This window comes from Marmota marmota, unplaced genomic scaffold (genome assembly GCF_001458135.2).
Source record: "Marmota marmota marmota unplaced genomic scaffold, marMar, whole genome shotgun sequence".
Classification (NCBI taxonomy): domain Eukaryota; kingdom Metazoa; phylum Chordata; class Mammalia; order Rodentia; family Sciuridae; genus Marmota; species Marmota marmota.
Window position 1 is genome coordinate 6,701,798 of NW_025999842.1, and position 25,399 is coordinate 6,727,196.

The window sequence follows — 25,399 nt, forward strand, 5'->3', positions numbered from 1 at the left end:
AAATCCTAACTGAATTATTATTTTAAAAAACATCCTCTGTAATAGGAAAGACTATTTCTTGGGCTCCAAGCTATCTGAGGAACAGACTAGGAAATTTAAAAATTATGTACAGGAAAATTTATAAGAAAAACATGAATTTTAAATTATTTCTAAGAAAGTATGTGATTCTTCACAAACAGCTTCATACCACTATCATATTCACGATTGAAGAAACAAAGTTTCGATTAGGAGCAATATGGTTGTCACAATGATTCAATCGCTGACATGGCTGCCAATCAGTCAATAAACACTTGTTAGGTGCTTCCCATGCTCATTCTGCACCTATACTAGGTTGCTGGCGGGGATGTAAAAAAAGCATATTCTTATATCCATTCTCAAGGAGGCACAAGGCTGTTATAATATGTACCAAGGAAGCATTAATCATAAGTCATGTAGGAGATAGGGGTGGGAGCTGGCAATTTTCAGGAAAGGTCCAAGAAATGTTTGGTAGAACAGTAGGATTTCAAACACAAATGAGCAAAGGCATGAAGAATGTGGCAGGTAAGTCATGTAGAGTAGCATCAGAATGGTGATGGGGCTTGAGATCTGAGGCAGTGAAATTTAGTCTTGATATTTAAGGAAGTGTGGACTCACCGGAGGGCACAGTGACTTGGATATAGGAGTATTTAAAGAATACTAATGATTTTTAAGCAAAATGATTGGGGGAGTTAGAAACAAAGTCAAGGTGATCAGGGTAGGACGACTAGAGTCAACCGCGTAGGCTACTCTGGTTTACTATAGTAAAGAAGCCAAAATGATGAGTATTTATAAGGAAGCATTCTATAGACCATGAACCCAAGGAAAAGAGGAGGTAAAAATGGGCCTGAAAATTGGCATTAGTATGGCTACTAGACAGCGATAGGGAACTTGGAAGGGGGGACTAGTTTTAAGATTAAAAAAAAAAAAAAAAACCAAAAAACGGGGCGGGGGAGCCTGAAGTAATGTTGATTCTAAGAGGAACAATCCAATAAATAGGCTTCACATCTGAGAATATGCTTTAAAAAGTAAATCATGAAGCTATAAGAACAGATAAGCTTAGCAATGGAGAAACAGATTTAGGGAGAAGAAAGTGGAATCTGAAGTCAGAAAAGCCAAGTCACAAAGGTTAATGTGAGAAACCATTTCAGAAAAGGTTATGTAGTCGACACTTTTGAGGAAAATGGAGAAAGACACTGGGCTGGGAAAGGTCATATTGAAAACAGGTTGAAAAGAGTGAAGGCAATGAGAGCTACATTTTAGAGGTGGAAATAAAAAGTGGCTACTTGTGGAAAACTGGCACTGACAGAAAGAGGACCAGAACGTGGTTTGACTAAGGGAAAGAAACATCTGAGGTTGACGGAATGCTTGGAGGATGAGACCATGGACAGCAGCGGGAGATTCTAAGGAGGAAAGGAATAAGTATAAAAGTTCCCCAAGGGATGCACAGATCACAATGACAGTTTGAAGAGTTATTTTTGAAAACAGAATCTTTTCCTCTTAACCTGCCTATAGTAATCATAAATGATAATTTCTTTGCAAGAAAGGCTCAAGGGGCCAGCTTATTAACATCATTTGGGTATATGCAGAAAGACAAGACTGGTCAGACCAAAGACAGTTTGGGTTGACATGGAGATTTTGGTTTGTCAGAATCTGGTCCACCAGCAGGTAGAAGACCCTACACTGAAACAAATCTTATCACAATTTCTTAAAATTCAGTTATGGATTCAGTTTGGATCCAGAGAAAAATGTTTTTACCTTTTTTTTTTTTTTTTTTTAAAAAGTCTTTTATGTTCCCATATATTATAAACAACATTTTACCTCTTCATGGAGTTTTCATATTGGTTCACTGCTGCTTCAGATTCCATCTTCAGCTTATTTCTCTCCAAAACTAATCCCTCTAGTTCATTTTTTAATCTGTAGTTTTCTTGCAAAACATCTGAAAGATGAGAATCAGTAAAAGTTTGTGGCTGGTACAACTTCTTATCCATGGTTCCAGAGGAGTTTGCATTTCGTTTATTTGGATGCAAAACATCTTTCTTCAACCTTTTGACATTCATTTCTTCTCTGCCCTTTGAGTTCTGACTAGACAGCATCATTCTTCTCTCCTTCTGAAGCCTCTCCACAGTTTTTGAAAGGTCTTGTATTTCTCTTCCTTTTGCAGCCAGTTCTTCATTGAGTCTCGCCAGTTTAGCTTTAGCATGAGCCTGCTCCACCTGGAATTCTATAGATTGTAAATCTTTATCATCTTTGCTGTTTTTCTTGAGCTCTAATTCAGCATTCTGGTGTTTGAGAACATTTATTTCTGCTTCAAGGTTCCTTATAGTGACTTGATGGGCCTCCTTAATGTCCTCAAGTTCCGTCTCTAGTGCTTTAACCCTTGAGGAGCTGTCTCGTTGGTTTTGGGGTGTTTCTTTCAATTTGAAAGCAAGTAACTGTTCCTGCTGCTCTAGTCGTTGTTCATACTGAATCTGAGGAAAAGAATCTGTGTAATATCAAGCCCTTGCTCAACACTTTAGTTACTGTAGTTCTGCATTTTACCAGGCCCTACCCAGTCCTTCCTTGAGGCACTCATATATTCTGATATCTCCAACTCTAAGTCAAAAATATTGAAGTCCTACTCTCTGAAGGATATAACATTATATATTCTTATATATCTTCAATAATTTCATAATTGAGAATTTGCATCATAAATATTAAATCATACATGTAATTTGTATACCCCCAAATTAACTTTAAATCTTAAAAATAAATTTAGAGCTTATTAAATCAATATTATTAATTTTAATTCATGTAAATAAATTATAACCATTACTAATTTGATATGAGCAAGTTAATATTAACCTATTTACATCCTTCTCCATGTCAAACATCAAATAATCTTTGAATTCTTAGAAAACAGCACATTTTTACTCTTCTAATATCAATTTATTAATCTCATAATGAGTAAGACAGAATTTGTAAGCTTTAGTATGTGAAACAAATTAAACAGTCTACTCTATGGAGGGAGGAACTAACAGTGTTTGCTCATTCATTCATTATTTATTGAGCTACAATTCCATACCAGGCATTGTGCTAGGTTCTAGAGATAAAAGAAAGTTCAGTTCTAGTTTTCAAATAGACCAAACCCTAGTGAGGACAGCAAAAGACCAAGTTACAATGTACACTGCAATAATGGGCCTATGAACATGGTGCAGAGTGGGAGAGGCATCCCAGTTCCTGGAAGTCTGAGGAAGTGGGGGGAAGAATGCAAAAATAGCACATTTAAGTTTGACTTTGAGGGATGAGCATAAATTTGTGGATGAATAGAAGGGATATTTTGGAAGTAGGAAGAGGATATGTGAAAGTGACTGACTGCTTGGTGTGTACTGAGAATCAGAGAGGAAAGAAGGTAGTGACAGGTAGGGACTGGAGGCAAGAGTAGGATGGTGGATATTATAAAGAGGGAAAAGTTATTGGTAGATTCAGATACATAAAAATGGCCGAGGGGTTGGAGTTCATACTTGAGAGCCTTCAGCATGGTACTAAGGTGTTACATGATACTTGATCCTCCTAATAGCTCATGACTTAGAAACTAATTAAAATATTAGTATCAACTCTGCGCCAAGCATCCAATTGAATAATGGAATATGAAAATAAGAGCAGAACAGTCCCACCCATCATAGAGTTCAACATCTAGAATGGGACAGAAACTGCTACCGATCCAATCCAAGTGGCTACAATTGTGGTAAATGACATCAGGGAGTACTGCATGGGACTGAGAATGCCTATAGAGGTAATTCATCTACCAGGGAATCCAGCGGAGGTTTTGCTGGGATTGAAGGATAAGAACACCTTCACTGTGGGAAAGATGAGGGCTGTAGGAAAATGGGAGAAGCAAGCTGGTGTCAATGAATAGAAACATGGTATTAAAATAAACAAACAACAAAACAGAACACTGGAAACCAAGGAAAGGTCTGGACTTCTGTGGGTAAATGCCATTTACTTACACTAAGAGCAACAGGAAGTTGTTGAAGGATATCAACAATGGGGGTGTGTGGGTGTGGGGGTGTGTGTGTGTGTAAGATGGACATAAAAATATAATTTTTAACTTTAGTGTCAAGAATTAAAGGATAGGGCAAAGTGGTTGTGTGCAGAATAGTCAGGAAGTTATTACAGTAATCCAGCCCCCCCTGCCTTTTAAATTAATGATTGTATAGTGACATGTTATTAAAGAAACTGCAGAACTGAAAGATAATTGAGTAAAAGTAAATAATTGGCAGTAAGTTTATTTCTTTTCCAGACAGGTTATGTAACTAGCAGAGTCATACTGGAACTGGGCCTCAATTGAAGGTCAGTCTGATGCTAACACTTATTTTTCCCTTTATGTTATATTCTCTTGATATATAGGGGACATGGTCTGCTAAAAGTAGAATAGGGGTAGAGATGGGGGGCAATATAAACTTGACAAAAAGTTGGAACAATGACTAACAGGGAAGAAGGAAGGATCAGATACATGCAATAGGCTTGTCAAGTAGCACTGAAAGACTTCCTGAGACTGGACACACACATACCTACAGCAACCCCGCTCTTTCAATTGTGCAGTCTTCAGACATACAAAGTAGCATGACTGAAGGAGATGGGGTAAATGGGGGAACAAGGTGAGGACATTAAGGTGGGTGAAATGGGTGATAAAGAACATATACTAGGAACAGTGAGAAAACAAAGTGAACCAGAAAGGGGCTGAGAGATTTAAGAGGGTGGAATAGAGGAAACACAACTTGCTTGATATGACATTAATTTTCAGGTCTTTGTATTTGCAGGTTGTTAACCTTTTATTGTCCCTGGAATCGAATATTCTTTGTTGCTTCTCTCAGGATAGAAATCTGTGAGGCGCAAGACTAGCTTCCTAAAACCATTTGTGGCATAGGGTTTGGGGTTGGAGGCCTTGGATTTGAGCCCTTGCTTTGCCCCCTTCAGCAGTGGCACTCTGGGCAAGATGGTAAAATTGTGAACATCCAATTCCCTCATCTGAAAACCAGGGGAACAATGACTGGAAGAATTGTGCAAGGTGAACTGGCATATTCTTTAAAGCACCTAGCACAAACTCCTGACAAGAACATTGTGCTCAACAAATATTTAAAAGTAAACTAAATACCTCATCCTTGGTCTGTTCAGGCACTTACATTTTGATCCATTCCTACTTCACAAAGGAGTGGAAGATGCTCCCCTGGCCTAACCCACAAAATGTATATTTTTGTCTCATTTTTTTACTCATGGACATAAATTTCAGTGAAAATATTTTTAATTATGGTAATTTCATTTTACACTGAATATGTATCAGGTGTTTTTACTCTGCTTCATCCTTGACTTACTCTTAATATTCAAACTAATGGAGATTAACAATGAAAAGATTATCCTATGCCTTAAATAAAAACAAATTGCTCAAAGAGGACAAGATAGGATGGAGCCGTTTTTTTTTGCACTTACTGCCACTTGTGGTAAGGAATTTTGAGGGCAATGATGCTTAGAGCTAATTGTTAAAAAGGATTTAGGAAGGGGCCATCTCCTTGGTCCCAGCTCTGAGCTCCATCTCTCCGGCTAACTCGCCCTTACCTTCATTTTCTGAAACTGTTGTTCCATGGTACGCAGGCTTTTCTTTGCTTCTTCATCTTTACCCTCCAGATCAGCTTCTAGATTTTTTATCCTTTTTTCCATAAATTCCACTGTGTTTCTATCTACTGTATCACCAGCTGCTGATGCAGCCAATATTAAAGCAGGTAAAGAATTGGGATATCTTCTCTTCAGAATTCCTTCCATTTCCTTAACCTATTAAAATATTTTTTGAACATATGTAAGGTCACAAATATGTACAAAAATGAAGTAGTTTAATGTATAAACTTAGATGATTCTCAGTCATTTTTAAATCTCAAGTCTGCTTGTAGCAGGCCTCTAGACTGAATCAAAGGCACAGAAGTACAAATTAATTTCAAATTCCTAGATTATCTGATTTAAAAATACCCTATGGTAGTGTCTAATTACTGGTTAATTTACAGAAATCCTTTTATAGTCACTTGAGACACACTTTCAGCCTTTCTTTTAGTAAAAACCAGTCTGAGTGCAAAGTTGTTGTTCTCCTACCTCTTTTCCCCACAGACCCCCTTATGTGATAGTGTTGCTACTAGTCATTGATTGCATGTGCACGTAACTAATATTTCAAACTCTGGCAATAAACATAGAGCTTCTTAAGCACTTGCTCATCAGCAACAATCTTGCCCCTGCTTCAACATCCCCCCCCCCCAAGGTCCCCTCCAAAAGAAGTTGAATCTAATTTAAAATAATTTCTTTTAATTGAGAATCAAGGCAGATTTATAAAGATTTCATTAAAAATCATCTAAAGACTAAATACTTCTCATTTCATTGATATATTATATGGTATTTCTATAAGACAGAACTGTATCAAGAGTCCACAGAAGTTACAGCTTGGCATTATATATGACTGTGTGTATATACCTGGCATTTTAAAAGGTATTTTGGTTAAGATATCCTTGAAAAACATACATTAAAACATTAAATTTTTTGTTATTAGTTTTCTAGGCTATAAGCATGCAACAAAATACACCTGAGAGGCAGATTAGTACTATGGTTAAAAGCATGTTTGGTTTGACTGTACCACCAGCTTAGGACCCTGGGTCAACTCCTTAATCTAAACTCTTGCCTTGTGGGTAAAATGAGTATGCTAACAGTATAGTCATAAGGTGATAGAATTAAGTGAAGATTAGATGGTTTTCATCTTGGGCACCTGGGAGAGGGCCCAGCATTTACTGGGGAACTGATAAATGTTGGCTTTTATTATGAATTTTTCTAAAAAACTACCTAAGGCAAGATGAGTTGCTGGTGCTCAAAATCCTGCTTATATACTAAATATTATTCATATTAGCTATTTAAGGGTCATACCATTTGCAAAATTAATAGTAAATGCTTGCATGTTCATTGATGCACTATAAACTGGGATATATCTAGGTACAAATACTAATACCTTATTTTATCTATAAAAATTCTTAAGCTTTGTTTCCTCTGTATTAAAAATCTAGTTATTTGATGAAGTTGTAAGCATATGCAAATATATGCATAGAATACATACCACATATATTAAAAAGAACTAGATTTTCTTAAATGAATTTGTTAAAATATTTATAATTAATGTAGTCATTTAAAATTTTAAGAGAGCTGGGGGAGCCAGGCATGATGGCACTTGCCTGTAATCCCAGAAGGCTTATAAAGGAGGATCTCGAGTTCAATGCCAGCCTCAACAACTTAGTGAGACCCTGTCATTAAAAAAGGGATGGGCTCAGTGGTTAGGCATCCCTAGGTTTAATCCCTGGTTTAAAAAAAAAAGGGCTAGGGGAGTAGTTTAGTGGTAGAGTGCTTGCCTAGCATGCATGAAGCTCTGGAAATTATCAAAATTAAATTGAAATTTTTTTCTTTTTTTGTGATATCTTAAATTTTAGTTTTTCCTAAAAATATTATAGTTTATTTCTATCTTTAATTTTGCCTTAAAATATTCTTTGGTCAATGGGACCAATATAACTGGTATACATAGTTTAGTTTTCAGTAAGAGTTTTTAAAAATATACTATGAAATATTCCATTAAATGAAAGTGAACAAATACACATAATTTGAAATTATAAAATGTATCTAATTAGCCCTGTTTTTACTTATGCTCTATTTAGAAAAATAAATATTTATAATTGATCTGTTTCTGAATATACTGTGGTATACCTTAATTATAAAATACATATTCAGGTCTGCAATTATTAAAATGCTAAGAAAACAGAATACATAAAATCTGAAATGTACATGCAGTATTATAGCTACACAAAATACTATTAAATGATGAACGTTTTATATAGATATAATCTAAGATGATAAAAATCAATAAATATTTTATGAAAGTGTTAATAAAAGAGGTTACTTTTATAAAACAGTGTATTTCTGGTCAATATAGATCACTATTTGAAGTCTTAATTTTGATATTTAGTATGTTTTCTTTCTTTACTGTCACACGTTCAGTTCTACAAGATTTCTCTTTAAAAAGTCATCAAATGGAGAGGTGATTTCTTTGGTCTTTTTTCTCCCATAATTTTTGATTTCTTCTACATTGGCTAATTTAAATTTGAAGCAAAATCTTGGACTACACTCACTCTAGAATATTTTTAGCTTTTCAAACCTCTTTTTTTCCTCTTCATTTCTTGTCCCCTGAATCAAACTACTAAATCATACCTTTCAATGTAAGCAAATGTCCTGTAAAAGTAACAAAGTTTTTAATTTTCCTCCTGCTCACAAAACTAGGATAATTTTCATCCCACTGATGACCTCACAGTTTGAGATTTGTGATGGAATAATAGCCATATGTTATTGACTACAGAATCATGCTCCTTTATGAACAAGGCTGAAAATTCTTATTTTAATGTTTAGTTAAGAATATAAATGCTATATTAAGGTGTTTTTTTTAAACAGATGAAAAAAATAATCGTAATTTTTGGTGGAGGCAGAATTATATTAACTACAAGGCTCAAGTCATCCTCTTGCCTAAGCCTTTCCCAAGTAGCTGGGAATATGGGTATGTACCACCATGCCTGGTGGTGACATGCCTAATTAGATCCTCTGTATGATTTTAACATTTTCCAAGCATTATCAACATGTTCCCAACTCAAGGACTTTTCTTCCTGTGCTCCTCTGTCACCTATCTTTCTTTGGTCAGAAGTAGTAGTAATTTGTTTTGAAAGATATGAGGTCTGGCTATGTCGCCCAGGCTGTCCTGAACTCCAGCCACCTTTTGTCCCAGGCTCCTGAGTAGCTAGGACTACAAGTGTGTACCATTGTGCCTGGTTTATGAGAAGGAATACCTAACTCTATATCCAGAACTTTAAAATTCTGTTCCTTTCTTCTTTTAGATGTCTAATAGACCTGGAACCAAAATAAAAATTCTTTATAAAGCTATAGATTATATAGTGATTTTTAAAAATTAATGTTACTTTAAAACAAGATTCTCCAGGTTAACTACATCTAATGCAGACTCCTCAAACAAAATGCCCTGTACACAAAAATGCCTTAAGATTTAACCTTAACACATACTTGTCGCTCCAGATCTTGAATTTTTTTGGCATCACATGCTCTATCTTTTGAACGTAACTTTTGCTGAGCAGATGAATTCCCAGATTCGGCTTTCAATTTCTCAACCTGTCAATAAAGAAAGAACAGGTTAAGTATTTTTAAAACCTACCAGGAAAGGCCTGGGGGAAGCATAATTTTGGTTCATTCATTGATTAGTTCCTCAACAGACACTGAATGAGTGTCCTCCTTGAGTGCCAAGTACAGCCCGGTGCTGCTGAAGATAAAGAGGGCAAAGAAGACAAACTGGGTCTCTGCTCTCATAGTCTACTGCTTTGCAAGATAGTTGACAAGCTAATAAATCAATCAATTAGTAAATAAAATTACTTCAGAGTGTGACAAGTACTATGAAGAAAATAGTGAAAAAAATAAGAACAAAGAGTCAGAAGGGGTGGGATTACAATACCTAAGTACAATAGATAAGTGAGTCAGGAAAGGTCTTTTCTGGGGGATAGAAATTTGAGCTGAGACTTAAACAGGAAAGAACAGTGAACATGGAAAGACTGAGGCCAGAATATTCCAGGACAAGGCAATAAGTGGAACAAGGCTGGCACATGCCAAGAATGAGAAGAACTCTGGTGTGGCTGGAGGAGAGTGACTTGGGGGAGTAGGTACTAGCCAAGGCTGAAGAGGAAGGCAGGGTTCAAACTACATGGCAATCTGTCAGGCTGTGATGAGGAGCTTGCATTTATTCTCAATTCTAATCTAAAATTGACTATCTAAACCTGAACCTAAACCATCTATTTAAATTAACAGGCTTCAGATTAATAATGCAATGACACAGGGTTATGTAGAACTGACAATGAGGACAACAGGGTTCATCTGCAGAAATACATCCTGAAATGGTCTATTACCTCAAGTTTCAGCTTCTCAATTTCTTCATTTGCTTCCTTAAGCCGAGCTGCATCTTTGTCCAGAAGTTCCTGATTTTCAGCATACCACTGTAACCTTTTTTGCAGACGACTGATTTCTTGTTTATGTGTTTCTTCTAAAATTTTTATTTCATATAATTTTTCACCTATAGAAAAAAATAACTCAATAACCTGATAGCAATTTTTTTAAGTATGGAAAAAAGATTTTGAATGAAAACCATTGCCCATTTAATTAAAACATTATGAAGAAATAAGAGACCTAAAATAACTGATATACAATGTAGTGTATGTATCTACTCATTATGGGAGACAAGAAACTGTATTTATAATCCAAATCTTCAATCTCAAAGTTGTTGATTTGGAAATTTTGAAAAAAAAATCTATTTTTTTCTCCACTGACTTTTTTTTTTTTTTTTTTTAAATAAAAGTAAAGTTGTTTTCATGGAAAACTAAAGGTTGATTAAAGAGATAAAAATGAAGAATGCCTACAATTATATTTAAAAAGAACACTGGCAAATGTTCCTGAGTGCTTAGCATGTATTAATTTATTTACCACAATAAACTTCAAGAAAAAAGTTTTAAAACATTTAAAAAAATTTTTTAAACTCATTATCATTATTCTATTCTACAGAGGAGGAAAGCAAATGTCATTTTCTTACAAACAGGTAAGAATGGATTTCTTTGTGCATACCTTACACTGAAGCTAATGACCCTGTAGAGGAAAGATCCTTACTTTGGCAAACAAGAGTTCTGATTTTTCCAGCCATGTGTTCCGCTAGCCTAAGCTCCCATCCACAGGTGCACTTAACAATGTGCTCAGGGTACACACTTAAGCAGCTTCCCTCACTTTCCAATCTTAATATCTGTGAAAGTCCAGCTCAAATGACACTCTTCTCTGAAAATTTTATTTAGCACTCCATTTCCTCTTGTTTATTTGTAACTTTTTTTCATAATTTTTTTCTTAAAGTTATCTGCATTCTTATCTTATACTCCCTTTTGACAGTGGAGACTGGCATTCTCTATAAAATACAGTGCAGTATTATGTGTTCATTTGGCAAATACTGAAGACCATATAATGTTTCAAACCCAGGGATTAAAAAAAGACAGATCCTGCCACTGGGAAATTTGGTCCCACTGAAATGACAGACATGTAAACAACTAACTATAAAAGTTTATGAATTCAAAATCTTGATTCTTTGATTTCTGTAACTATTCCTGTTAAAGCTGATTAAAAACTTGCTAAAAAGTGTAGTACCTTTAAACATGTTTCTGAAATTACAATATATGTCAAGGAATAGTCTTAATTGTATCATTCTGAGATAGGAGGGCTCTTTGGGAAAAAGATAAAACTCTTATTAGATGGAGACCCAGATCTATACCATGACTGGCCATGCTGTCTCTTCAGTTAGATGAACAAAATCTCCAGTGTATGCTTGTACTAGATCATGTAGGACAAAAACAATCACTTGTCAGCAGATTCAAAGACCTAAGATTCAATGTACCCACGATCAATTTATAGCTAGACTACTTAACCAAGAAGATATATTCTGAACTGCAAATATCAAATGATTGACATAGGGTTTGATTTTTCACAAGTTTGCCTGGGAACCTCCACATTTCTTCCCAGGAAAATCCTATATATAGTCAGAGAGCTCTACTCTGGGTGCATCACTTTGTCTTTTCTTGGAGAGATGAGGGGTATCTGCATCCTGCCTTTGGGATGTGTATACCTTTGCTTTGTTGTCCTTTAATAAATCTTTGCTTGTGCCTTGTTTTGATGCATCTTGAAATTCTTTCCAGTTGGCATAAATCAAGAACCCTCCTGGCCCAAGTTGAAGTTCCACTGGCCCCTTAGAGGGACCTCTCAGATTCATGTCCAGTGATAAGTAAATTTATACTACTTAAAGATTACATTTATACTCATAATTGCTCTAAACTGTTTCAACTCAGTGTTTTACCAGTGGCATAAGCAATCTGATCTTTGGCTTGGTCCCGCTCTTTCTTCATTTTTTCTAAGTCTACTTCAAGACCTTGTTTGTCTTGCTTCAATCTTTTGATGTCTTCTAATAAACCGTATTTTTCTTTCTTGATAACAGAGAAACACAAAAGTAAATTACTTTCAAACACAACAGATTTTTGTATAGATTTTGCAATCAATCCATCAAAAATAGTGCTGTTAAATTTTTTCTAAATTTTAGTTCTGATTTTATTACTATCACCTGCCCCACCCTGAATCATGAGTAGCTTCCCAGAGCCTATTAAAATTAGCTCTAATCTTCTCAGCATAGTATTAAAGATCTTCCAATCTATTGTTCTAATTACTAGCCATATTGATGCTCATTTGCCTGAATTGCTCATCTCTTGCTGGATTGTTGCAATAACCTCCTATCTAGTCTGCTTCTTCTACCCTGAGCCACTATAGTTTATGTTCCTCAAAGTAGTTGGCAGAATTGTTGCAGTCAGTTCACATTATGGTTTGGATATGAGGGGTCCCCTAAAAGCAGGAATATTCAGAGGTGAAATAATTAGATTATGAGAACTGTAACCTAATCAGTCCATCCTAGTTTGAATTAACTAACTGGGTGGAAACTGTACGCAGGGGAGGTGCAGCTGCAGGAGGTAGATCACTGGTAGTGTGCTTTCCTGTACTTCCCCTTTCTCTCTGCTTCCTGGCTACCATGATCCAAGCAGCCTTCCTCCACCAAGCTTGTCATGTTTTGCCTCACCTCAGGCCCAGAGCAATGGAGCTGGATGATCATAAACTAACCCTCTGAAATTATGAGCCAGAATAAACTTTTCCTCCCCTAAATTTTACTTATCAGGTATTTTGATCACAGTGAGGAAAAGCTAACACAGTTAATATCATAGCCCTAAAACACTCAGGTGGTTCTTCTTGGGATTAACCCAAAGTCTTTAGCATGACTTTCAGTCACATAATCCAGCCTTAACCATGACTGACCACAACTACTATAAATATTTTCTCTCCTTTTCCATTCTAGACACAGAGAACTCATTGGTGTTCTTTGAATACCCCCAGAACTCTCCTACCTCAAGGAGTTTGTACTTACTGCCTCTTTTGCCTACAGCATTTTCTCCCTGGATAGCCAGGTAGCTTGCTCTTCATTTTATTGGAATTTTGGCCCAGGAAGGCTTACTCTGACCATCCTCTATGAAACAGCAAGCCTTATCCTGGCCCCCAGGTACAGTGTTTCATTTTCTTCACATAGCACTCATTACTTTCTGACACATTAGCTATTTATCCAAAAGCAGAATTTTATTTTGCTACTCTTTGCATGATAAATGCATAAAAAATGCCTGAGACTTTAAAAAAGCTAAATGGATTCTCAATGTCCTGTATTCCTCTCAATACTCAAAGTGCCATGCCCCATTGCTTTGCTTGACAAAAATCATATTTACCCTTCAAAACTTAGCTCAAATTCAGCTAAATGACTAGTGATAATACCCTCTTCTGTGCTTCCACAAACTTTTATACTTTTAACGTGGCATGTATTACTTTTTATTTCATGTAACATTGATTTGTGTACATGCCCCTTCTCTTTACTAGGCTAAAAGCTCAATGGAGATTAATTGCTACTGTTTACTTTATGGTACTAAGCACATGGCATGTAGTCAATAAATGTTTAATGAACCAAATCCACAACTGCTAAAACAACAACAAAAAACAATAAACTCTTGGGACTCATGGCAGTATACTTGGTAGCAAAATAACAAATTTTAAATTAGTACCACTTTAAAAATCTTGCAAATAAAATGAGTGTATTCATAAAACATTGTATAATCTTTTTTTATAGCTACCTTACAGATTTAACTATCATTTTAATTGTCTATGGATGTCTTTTCAGGAGCACTGATTATTGAGTTTTTGAATATTTGGGTATCTTTTTGCAAATGCCTTGTTTAATTAGTTTAATTTAGAAATGTTCTCTAGGAGTTCTTACTTGATAGAATTACATAATGCTAGAATCCAAAGGATCTTTAAACGTTTCGAGTTTAAGTCTGGCAATCAATGCTTAAATGGGTGTCCACTCTGGGCCTGCATATATCCAGGGATGGAAACTGCCCACCTTCAAGAAAACCTGAATGCCTCAAGTTAATCTTGTGGGCCATAGGTAGGTAGTACTACTTTCCTTCTCCTTTAACTCATTATGCAGACATTCAGAGGTCTTTGTCTGACTTAATCTTCCACGGCTCATATTTTCCCACCCATTTCTGCTTCCCAGAAAGGTAACACATTCCTAACTCGGGGCTTTTTCATTTACTCTTATACCTGGCTAAAGACACCATCTAAAGACTCCACCTCAGCATGATTGGCTGCTGCTTCTCTTAAGCTCTCAACTCACATCTTTTTCAGAGAGCTTCCTTGTCCCCATTATTAAAGCCTGCCTTACCTCTACCTTGCTTCTCATTATTGTTTTAATTTTCTTCAAAGCACTAATTTCTATCTGTAATTATTTGTGTACTTAATGCCTATCTTCTCCATTAGCTTATAAGTTCTTCATGAGAAGTGGAGACAGAAAAATTTTCTTGGCATCTCAGTCTCTAAGTAATGTATGTATATACAGAGTGATTAGATACACAGGTAGATTGATTGGAATTTTTTCTAACTCCACTATTTTGCTTAAAGATGTAGTCCTTTTTAAAAAAATTCTTAAAAAATTATTATTTATTTTTGCATTACAATTCTTAATACACCTTTTAAGATATCCTGAGTATATTGTGAAAGTTGCTGATACCAAGATGAAATTGTTCTTGTCAGGCCCAGACAAAAGTAGTGTCCGGAAATAAATAAAGGGGTAAGGGCTCATATCTGAGACAAGGACTTTTGCAAAAAATCAAAAACAACCATTAGAAATTCCTTCATCTTCTATGTGTAGCCATGCCTGTGCAAGCCTCACATATATCACATAATTATGTAACAAAGTTTAACTGTAGTATTCTTTAAGACTGCAGAAATTCAGATAAGGTACTTTCCACAGGAGATAATTGCCCAGCAACAGCATCTCCACTAATGAGCTCATGCCTCAGGTCTCCAAGACCAATGAACTTTAAATCCAAGTAAGTTACTTGGATTTCTCCTCTTTGAATTTCAAAACTACTCCTTCCCTGGGTTCAATCCCCAGTACCCCAATCAATCAATAAAAACTTCCCCTTTCCTCAACCTCTTTGAGTAGTCATAGTTTACTATGAATATATTTCCATTGCAATGCTCTGCATGTTCCAAATAAACTTAATTCTTTATTAAGGAATCTTTCTCTGTGTTGTTTAGCATGACAATACTTAGCTGTTAAAGTTCAGGCCTTGACAGTGCAGTGGTGCACACCTGTAATCCCAGAGATTGGGGAGGCTGAGGCAGGAAGATGGCAAGTTCAAAATCAGCCTCAGCAATTTAGTGAGGCCCTAAGCAACTCAGCAAGACACTGTCTCTACATAAAATATATATATAAAAAAGGGCTGAGAATATGGCTCAGTGGTTAAGAAACCCTGGGTTCAATCTTTAGCATAAAAAAAAAAAACAAAGTTTAGGCCTTGTGGTTACTGAACCGGAGACCTGAAGAGCAAATACTTTTACTGCCAGGTTTTTACTCCTCTTTATTTTTTGGCCCCCTAGAGATTTTCCTTACTTTTGTGTTATTTACTATATTTTATCCAGTACTTTTTTTGGGTATTTTGGTGGAAATTCAATCTTTTTAATTTGTCATAAAAATGTTCAAAACAGAACTTTTAAAAAGGTCCCTAAACAACAATTTTTGAATGAAGACTGTACTATATTATAGTATATTCTTCCAACCTTTCATCTAAAGTATGGCAAAACTAATTTGTTTTAACTTGATAAATTTTTGAGGCTCACTAATAAAGGGTAGTAGGTATCCAGTCATTTATTTTTTTTTCAGTCATTTATTCTTTACACCAGTGTGCCTAATCATTCTATATATGCATGCACATATGCTTCTGAAGTTCCCTCATGAATTCATATGTGAAGGTGCATTTTACATGCTACAAAAATCTGTTAAACATCAATTATTAAATTATGTTACATTTAGATTTCTAAGTGACCTAATTGTACAATAAATTTCTTACTAAAAACTAGTACATAATTTAAATTTTTCTATTTACATAATCATTCGAACAGATTGAAAAGGTTTTTTCAGTTTAGTGCTGTGCCTTTTTATGGGAGGGGAGGGGAGAAGTAACTCTACGCAGGATGTTTGAAAAATGTGGCAGAGTGGCTTTGTTAAAAATGATTGGGTGCTATGAGCATATAGTTCCTGGGGACACATAAATCATGTAAGTATACAATACTTCTGTTTAAAACAGAACTAGTTTTGATATAGTTTCATGTCATAAACACCTGATGAAAGAAGATCCTATCTAAACATACAGTATTATGTTGATTGCGCTAAAGTTAAGGTCACATGTAAACTAAATGCTAATCAAATATTTGCTCTTAATTTTTATTTTATTTCTTTCCGGTACTGGGGATAGAATAAAGGCCTCATGCCTGGTAGGCAAGTGCTGAGCTATATTCCTAGTCTCTGAATTTTAAAATGGCATAAATTTAAAAACTGTCTTATGGTTTATACATAAGGTGTCCCCAAGTGAGACAATGCAAGAAAGTCTGCAGGTGAAATGACAGAGTTATGAGAGTTGTTTTAACGAGTGTATTAATCCAACAGGGATTAACTGGGCAGATAGGATGTAGCAGGAGGAAATGGGTCATGACTTTGGGGTATATATGTTTTCCCTGGTGAGGAACTCTTTGCCTCCTGGTTGTCATGTCCTGAGCGGCTTTCCTCTGCTACATCTTCCACCACGATGTTCTGCTACATCTTACGCACACAGCTATGGAGATGGCCATCTATGGACTGAGACCTCTGAAACTGTGAGCTCCAAATAAACTTTTCCTCCTCTAAGTTTTCTTATGCTTACAGTAGTGAAAAATTTAAACAAATACCTTACTCATCTAAGTATTATAAAAACAGTTTTTTTTTTTTGACACAGGTAGGGATTCTTATAATGATCTTTACTGTCACTAATAGTTAAAATCCTTATGCAACTTACCTGTACCACCCGTAGTTCTGCTAATAGATCTGTAAAACTCTGGTTTCTGGTGGGTTCTGAATCTTCAACTGCATGAGACAGGAATCGACTTCTGTGTATCTGTTCTCTTTTTTAAAAATAAATTAGAGATCTCTTTTTTATAAGGTACTCCTTTAAATACAAAATATTATACTCTAAAAATTAAATACTAACCAATATTGGAATTCACAAATCACTGAAGATAAAAATTTCATTTAATTTAAAGGTTAAAATACTAACCTATAAAAACAGAAGTATACTTTAAGGGAAATGCTTAATTTCATCTAAAATAATTGAAATCCTAAAATTATTGGTTTATTTGTAATACAAAAATATTTTCTCCCAATTTTCAGAGGAAAAAAAAAATCAGTGGTGCAAAAAAAATGTGCTGGCTGTTAATTTTCTTTGGTGTTAAGATACTCTTTGTCCCACTGTTCTACACTCCTTTCTGTGGAACAAAAATTGCCAATTTTATTCATGGAAACCAAAAAAACCAAACATTACTATTTAGACCTCAGATTCAATTTTTCTGTTTTTCCAGATACATTATATAAAGAGTTTAAAAATTTATATAAGACCACCAAGCTCTAGTACACTAAAGAAACTATTTCATCATGAAAGTTCACTTAGAGCTTAGCTTTGGCATCCTACAATAGTTCTTTTTACAAGCCAGGTAGTGTAAGATGTGACAATTTAAAACTCGTTATGGAAACATCTAGAAAGAAAGCAAATATAACTGCTTTCATGTATTAGAACTGTGCTAATCATCATACTTGGCTTTGGTTATACTACCCAGAAAAAATGGGCATTTTTAATTTTTTTAATTTACACAAAGGTGTCCTGTTTTGCAACCCATGTGGCTGCTAGTTTTGTCTGCTATGGGGTGTGCCTTCTTCGACTTTACATGAAAGACCAATATGAGCTAATGGCAGCCATGCCTTTTTTGCCCTAGGCTCATCTAACAACCACCATAATGGAAGAAGACTATGAATAAACATAGTCAACTTATAATATTTATGATCAAAGAAATTTTTCCTAATAATAGTCCTGTCTGAGTGATTTAGTGTTTATATATAATAGTGTACAAATACTAATCATTTGCAAAAAGAAGACAGCATCTTAGCTTTTCCATATTTGTGGGTTCAGCATTTTTACTTAATATTTTAAAGCTGGAAGTAGTAACATTCAAAAGAGCTTATAATCAGAAATATGAGTAGGGAGGTGCTGGTACTCTATTGCCTTCTGTGGTAAGTGTTCACTGATATCAACTCACAGGTGTCTCCTCCTCTGGAGAAATGCCCTCAACCAAATGGTAATCCCTAGCTCAGTGGATATCTCCTACTCCTTCCCAGGGTCACCCAGTAAGTGCCTGAGGATGCCCTCTGGTACAATCTATTCTCCCGAGCTTCCTGGAGGAAACAGAATGAAGCCAGGCTCCATCCAGTAGAAATCATATTCTTACCTACTTTCTCTCTCCCTTTCCCAACTTGTCTCTCTTGTTCCCCTTTTCTTGAGGATAAGTTATTCCACAGCACATCACCTTCACAATGATCTCCATCTTAGGTTCTGTTTCTACAGAGCCTGATTTAAGACTGAAGTGATCTTGTGGACTTGCATCTCAGGCTTAATGACTGATCAAGAGAAACGCTATCTTCAATTTTCTGAAAATGATGTCATACTCAAGTATGAATATGTTGAAATAGTACTAAAATATGTACTAGTCATCCAATATGCAAAAATTACTAAACTGGACATCAGTGTATAAATAAAAATAAATGTGAAAATAAGTAAATATTATTTCTAAGTAAAAACTAGTATATTATTAACATACTAATGCTTACACCGAGTATATTTGATTGTAAGAATTTTAAAAGGACTTACTTTAAGGAGGCTAACTCACTGAATAAACTCTGGTTTTCCTTAAACATTCGCTCTTCATTTTTCTTGTTTTGGTCTTGGAGATCTTTCACTTGATTATATAAACGTTCATTTTCCTTTTGAAAAACAGAAAATTGCATTTTAGTTAAAAGTCAGTAGTACTTATATAATATACTTGTAATAGATAAATCTTTTAAATATTTTTATCTTTTAAATTTCTTTGAGTATGTAAAATCTTTTTCAAATATTTTACATTGTCTTAGAAGAAGACTTTGTGTCTAAAAACAATTATTTCCAAAATGTTTAAAATGCTTGGCTGAAAAGCTGTGAAATTTCATAAAGCTTAAGAGCTCAGTATCTTTATAACACACTGAATTTCAAGGGGTAAGTGAGAGGGTCTCTGAAGGTATCATAACATCCCAACTGTGTTGGCTAGGGAAGGAAGGCCCAGTGGGACACTGTATCCTATTGTTTCTGTCCTGAAAGCCGGGGGTGGGGTAGGGGGATCAATCCTGGAAGACTCTGGAAGGCTAGCTTCCAGCAGTGAGATAATCAGACAGTCGGATGTATCCATAATGGGTATTCATTCCTATATCTGAAACTGATAAGAGTTAAAGACCTAGTGTTTCTGAAAGTTGTCAGGACAAGGCAGAGCAAAGAACAGACCCATTTAACATTGGTGTTAAACATTGGTGTTAACATTGGTGTTAACCAGCTGAGATCAGAGGGAGAAGAAAAAGTTCCAATTGGCATTTAAATTCTCTAACTTACCAATCTCTTTAAAATTAAGAATGTGATAAAAACTAAGGGATTTTGAAGATTCAGTGAAAATTATGGACTATCTGTGTCTTAGAATAGTGCCTGGAAGATGGCACTTACATATGTACATAATTAATGATACCCTCCAAGTGCCCAGATAATATTGTATCATCTTCATGGGAGAGATGGTTGACATCCTTTGGGTCTCGTGAAATATTATAAATTCCTGCTTTATATGGCAAGATTAGAGGGCAGATAAAGAATCTGAACAGTTTTCACTCACAGATGCAGTGTGTTTGATAAAATCTATTTAGAGTGAATCATAGGTGTAGCAAAGTTTTTGTTAGAATCTGTGTGATAATGCATGGTTCAGTGCTCATATGCTAGGCATCAAAGGAGACAAATGTAATAAATGATGAGGAGATGTGGAGAGGAATAGGGAAAAAGTGGATGGGAGACAGGGAAGGAGGATACAGTTCATGCTAGAGATCACTCAGCCTTCTTTATCTATTAGGGCAGCATTACCAAGATTCCATTACACACCACAGACATGTGCCTTTGTAAACAGGTCTTCTCACAGTAAACCAAAAAAACTGTTACCTTCAGGGCCTTACCAACTGATTTCAGATTCATATTTCTGAATATAAGAGCAAACTAGCCAATATTTTTACAATGAAGCATTATTGAAAACTAAAGAAAAATATGATAGTTTCTAAGGAACATGGCTATTAAGACAAGTAATTGATTACTCTACGCCATGCTAAAAGTGTACCTACTAGAAGCTAAATTATACTGTCTTATTTGATTTTACCATTACCTTATGAGGGAGTACTATTACTGTTATCCCTCTTTCACCAATAAAGAAACCAGCTTAGAGAGGTAAGGGGATTTTCCCATGTGTGTACTCTTAGTGGCAGAACTAAAACTCAAAACCAGGCACTTTGAATCTAGAACCTATGTGCTTAGCCACTAATTCTGCCACTTTAGTCAGAAATAACTAAATAGTCTAATTATTACATGGGCACAGAAATATTTTAATATGCCTCACTTTTATAATGTAAGGATTAAAAGCAAATCTGCCATATCCTAAAGAATTGCCATACCTGTTGATATCCTTGAAGAAGTGTCTCTTGTTCTTGTATTTCTTTTTGGATTTGCTTCAATTTTTCTCCAGTGACAGGATCAGTTATGTCTCCAAAATGTAACCATCTTTGTTTTCTGTTTGTTTCTTCAAAGCCACTTAACTTTGAGAAAATGCAGAAATTGTTTTATTTGGGAAGGGAAATGATGCAGCGAGAAGCTAAGAAGAATAATAGAAAACACCAAGTGCTTAGACCTAAACTGTTGTAGAATACTGACCAATCTGGAATGTAATATAACTATAGTTAAATCATCAGTGATGTTTTGTGCTGATGTCTCTGGTAAGTGAAGGATCAGAAATGTTAGAGAAATTCTCAGAATCGAGAACTTCCATATACCTTCTTGAAACTTAAGATTTCTCTGAGGGTCACAATGAACTAACAGATTTGTTTTAAAAAGGACTGTTAACAGAAGAAAGTCAATTAAAATGTAGACCCCTCCCTGCTGTGGTTCAATTTACACTCTTGTAAGGAAGTACACTCTGGCACTATTTCCATATCTTCTATAGCAAACACAACAATTTAACAGAGCCCAAATCAAGGATGATAGTGTGTTTAGCAAGGAGTACAGGTTTTTTTTCTTTTTTAATAAATAAAAAAAAAAACAATGTGTTAGTACCTTGGCTTGAAGAATATAATTTTCTTGATTCAATTTGAGTATCTCTTTTTCTTGCTCTCTTTTTTGTTCTTCCAACTTACTTTCTAGTTCTTTTTCTTTTTCTGAGAATGTGACTTTAATTTGCTCAATTAGGGCCTGTGCGCCCCTCCATTTCTCCTCTGCTTCCTGAACTCTTTTAAACATGAATGATTCTTTCTCCTTGTTTTCACCACAGTATCCTGAAGAATCCTTTTAAGGAAAAACATTACTTCATTATAATGGTTTTACATACAAAATTCAAACACTGGTACTTGTAAAAAAAAAAAAAAAAAAAAAAAAAAAAAAAAAAAAAAAAAAGACACAAAGAATAAAAATAACAGGACTAATAATGCTCTGTTACATAGAATAGCATCAAGAGGGCTTAGAATATCAGTCTTGAAGGAAAAGAAATTTCACATTAATATTTTGTTATTTTTATATATTAGCACATTAATCATATATGGAAATACCACATTGAATCCATTATATATGTATATAGCATGCACTAATACACATTGTTATTTATTTATTTATATTCCCTTGTGCATACTTATTTGATCCCTCATTTGTATAAATGCTTATTATACTGTAATTAGTCGTTTTTTAATTGATTTTTTAAAATACAGGACAGCAGAATGCATTACAATTCTTATGAAAAATTATGCTGTATATGTTCAATATCTTTGTATATAAAGTATGTTCAAGCCAATTCATGTCTTTATACATGTACTTTTTTGCATTACAATTCTTACTACACATATATACCACAATTTTTCATATCTTTGTTTGTATATAAAGTATGTTGACACCCAATTCATGTCTTCATACATGTACTTTGGATAATGATGTCCATCACATTCCCCCATCCTTGCTAATCCCCTGCCCCCTCCTTTTCCCTCCCACCCCTCTTCCCTATCTAGAATTCAATTTAGTTTTGAAATGATTTTAGAATGAAAAAGTTATAAATTCAATGTGAAATTTAATACCTACAGTCTGAAGCTGAACATAAGAATCAGCTGCTGTATGATCTTCAGACTTGCAATCTTCACTTTTGGGAGTCAGTTTATTCAAATTTGCAGGCTTGATAAGTTTTGTTCCAGATAAGATATCTAAATATTGCAAACAATGGATGAAAATGCCACAAATGTAAAGTTGATGTGCATTCAGCAATTATGTAACAATAAATATGAAAACAGTAGGAACACTAAGATAAATGGAGAATCTCCAAACAGGCTGATGAACAACAGGGCAACACAGCTGTGTTCACTGATAATTGTGCTCAAAAGAACTGACACCCTTAATAAACATTCTTCTCAATGTGACACAGATGGCTAAATGGCCCAGAACACATCACATAGCAAATGGAGCTAAATAAATGTGAGGAGACTGAACTGGGATAACTTCATGCTTTATTACTTTTAAATAAGTTATTCTTTTAAATATGTACAATAAGGAGTAATAATTTCTAAATGATGAATCCAAGAGCATAAAACACCTGATAACATTAAGAATTTTAGTTCAAATTAATTGTGCCTTTTAGAAACAATATATAACAAGATATTACATTATCAATAAAACAAACTACATGGAGGACTTTACAACAGTTAACCTAAATCTGATTTTAAAAAGTTAATAACACTGCTATAATATCATAGTAACATATCAAATCAGAAAAAGTGATTAATGTATATTCTGATTCAATATTTGCCTTCAAGTTAACTTATGAAAGCCTAAAGAGCAGAAATAATTCTAAGGCCAATATATCACTCAGCTAAAATTAACAACATTTAGGGGAAATACTTAGACAGGATCTTAAAGCCCATATTCAAGTATTACAGATCCTGAACACTCAATAAACATTATCTGATTGCCTTAGAGGTAAATGAAAAACTCAGAGTTTATAAGAATTTCTTCAAGATGCTAATATTTTAAATGTACAGCTTACTTTTTCATTAAATTATTATACATGTGCTTCATATCAGACCAGGCAGCTATGAAGAGGTTGTTGTGTTCACACCTGTAGTCTGCCAGTCTTTTTACATCAAAGGGACAACCTGGATGCCATTAATATTGGAGGTTTGAAAATGAATCAGAGGGCTTGGAAGTCAAATAGGGATGTTCCCAGTGAGATGTGGCTATGAAAATATCTCATTTTAGTAAATAAAAAAATGTGAGTTTAGAACAGCAGGTATACTGTAATTTAGATAGACAAGGTAGGTAGGTGGGTTAGGTGGGTTAACTACATCAATATCTATATTCAGTGGCTGAGAAGCTCACCTTTGATTGACTGATTTACTAGAAACTGAACCCAGGGGCACTACTAAGCTGTATTCCCAGACATTATTATTATTATTATTATTTTAAGTTCTAGGTGGACACAATATCTTTATGTGGTGTTCAGGATCGAACCGAGTTCCTCACACATGCCAGGTGAGTGCGCTACCACTTGAGCCACATCCCCAACCCTTCTTAATTTTGAGACAAGATTTTGCTAAGTTCCTGAGGCTATCCTTAAACGTTCAATCCTCCTGCCTCAGCCTCCCGAGTTGCTGGGATCACAGGCATGTGCCACCATGCCGTGCTTCTTACAGATTTAAGTATAAATAAGTCTAATATACCATTTAAAGAGAATGTGTAAAGTGTGATATCTTTAATTCTTATAAAACGTTTTGTCCATTTATCCATGTCTACCTGTCCCCTTCCTTCCATTTGCTCATTCACACTTCTTTTAAGATATCAGAGTGAGAAGTCTGGAATCACAGTCACCTGGCATGACACCAGTGTTTCTGAGAAATTCTAAATTATTGCTTCTTCCTTTTTACTTTCTTACACTTTTGAATTTTAAATGGGAAAGTTTTCCTTTCATGAAAATAAAAATTAATCTAAAAATAAAGACACAGGAGTTAAGAGTCAAAGAAATACAGAATAAAAAGAGAAACAACCATATGGCAGTTACTGCTAGTTGCTGATCTCTTCTTCCTTCCTATTAATAGAGACCAGTTTTAGTCCTAGGCGGTAGTGTGTTCAGTTAAACATATATGACTCCTTAAACTCTATGCAACTGAGGGTGGCCACAAGATCAAAGTTCTGGCCAATAGATGGGAGCAGAAGTTTCCTACGTGGGGCTTTCAGGAAAGTGATTATTTTCCCAATTAAGAAACTGACAATTTGACTGCCATCTATTTTTTCATTCTACTTCATGGACAGGGCCTGAAGGCTAAACTACCATTTTGTGAGAATGAAGACAGGTTCTATACTATGGATTTTCTAATAGGAAAAAAAGGATCTGGTTTCCTATACAGCTGTACTAGCTCTGAACTGCCTATCTCTGTACTCTTTGTTACATGAAAATGAGAACCCTTTTATTTGGTTAAGCCCCATTAATTAGGCTTCTTTTTCATTTTAAATGATGTTGATTCCAACTGCAATTTCTATTCTTTTGGAATATTAATCTCTGAGTCTGCTTCCTGGAGAACTCACCTGTGACAACAACTATTCCAAAAGAATAAAACTTCTGTGTAAAATTAACCAAGTGCTGTAGGCAATTCTTCAATAAACTATAATTATTTTAAAAAGTACTTTTTCTCATTAAAAATATTTAAGTATAATACCAGTCACGGTCCACCATTATACTTTAATGTATTTATTTTTATTTTGGTATGCACTGTAAAACTTTGAAATATGGAAAAATAAGTTCATTACTTAACTTTACTCATAAAGTATTGTTGCATTCATCTATCATTCCCCTTGTTTCTTTTCCACTCACTGTGATATTACTTCTGTCTTCATTCTTAGGGATGTCAATATAGTAATTGGTGATCCTTTCAGTGTCTTAGCTTTTTATTTCT

At 35.0% G+C, this 25,399-nt stretch overlaps 1 protein-coding gene across 3 annotated transcripts in view; it reads right to left on the reverse strand.

Annotated features, from left to right (window-relative positions):
• Positions 1 to 25,399, reverse strand: part of Cep162 (centrosomal protein 162) — an 88,152-nt gene that overhangs the window by 22,868 nt on the left and 39,885 nt on the right. For all 3 annotated transcript variants that reach the window (XM_048804876.1, XM_048804766.1, XM_048804813.1), the window contains exons 15-24: positions 22,542 to 22,660; positions 21,534 to 21,761; positions 20,879 to 21,019; positions 19,020 to 19,132; positions 17,121 to 17,226; positions 11,999 to 12,125; positions 10,023 to 10,186; positions 9,133 to 9,237; positions 5,611 to 5,823; positions 1,837 to 2,486 (exon numbers count right to left, since the gene is read on the reverse strand). In XM_048804876.1, the coding sequence (XP_048660833.1) occupies positions 1,837 to 2,486; positions 5,611 to 5,823; positions 9,133 to 9,237; positions 10,023 to 10,186; positions 11,999 to 12,125; positions 17,121 to 17,226; positions 19,020 to 19,132; positions 20,879 to 21,019; positions 21,534 to 21,761; positions 22,542 to 22,660 (1,966 nt within the window). The remainder of the gene's footprint in view (positions 1 to 1,836; positions 2,487 to 5,610; positions 5,824 to 9,132; positions 9,238 to 10,022; positions 10,187 to 11,998; positions 12,126 to 17,120; positions 17,227 to 19,019; positions 19,133 to 20,878; positions 21,020 to 21,533; positions 21,762 to 22,541; positions 22,661 to 25,399) is intronic.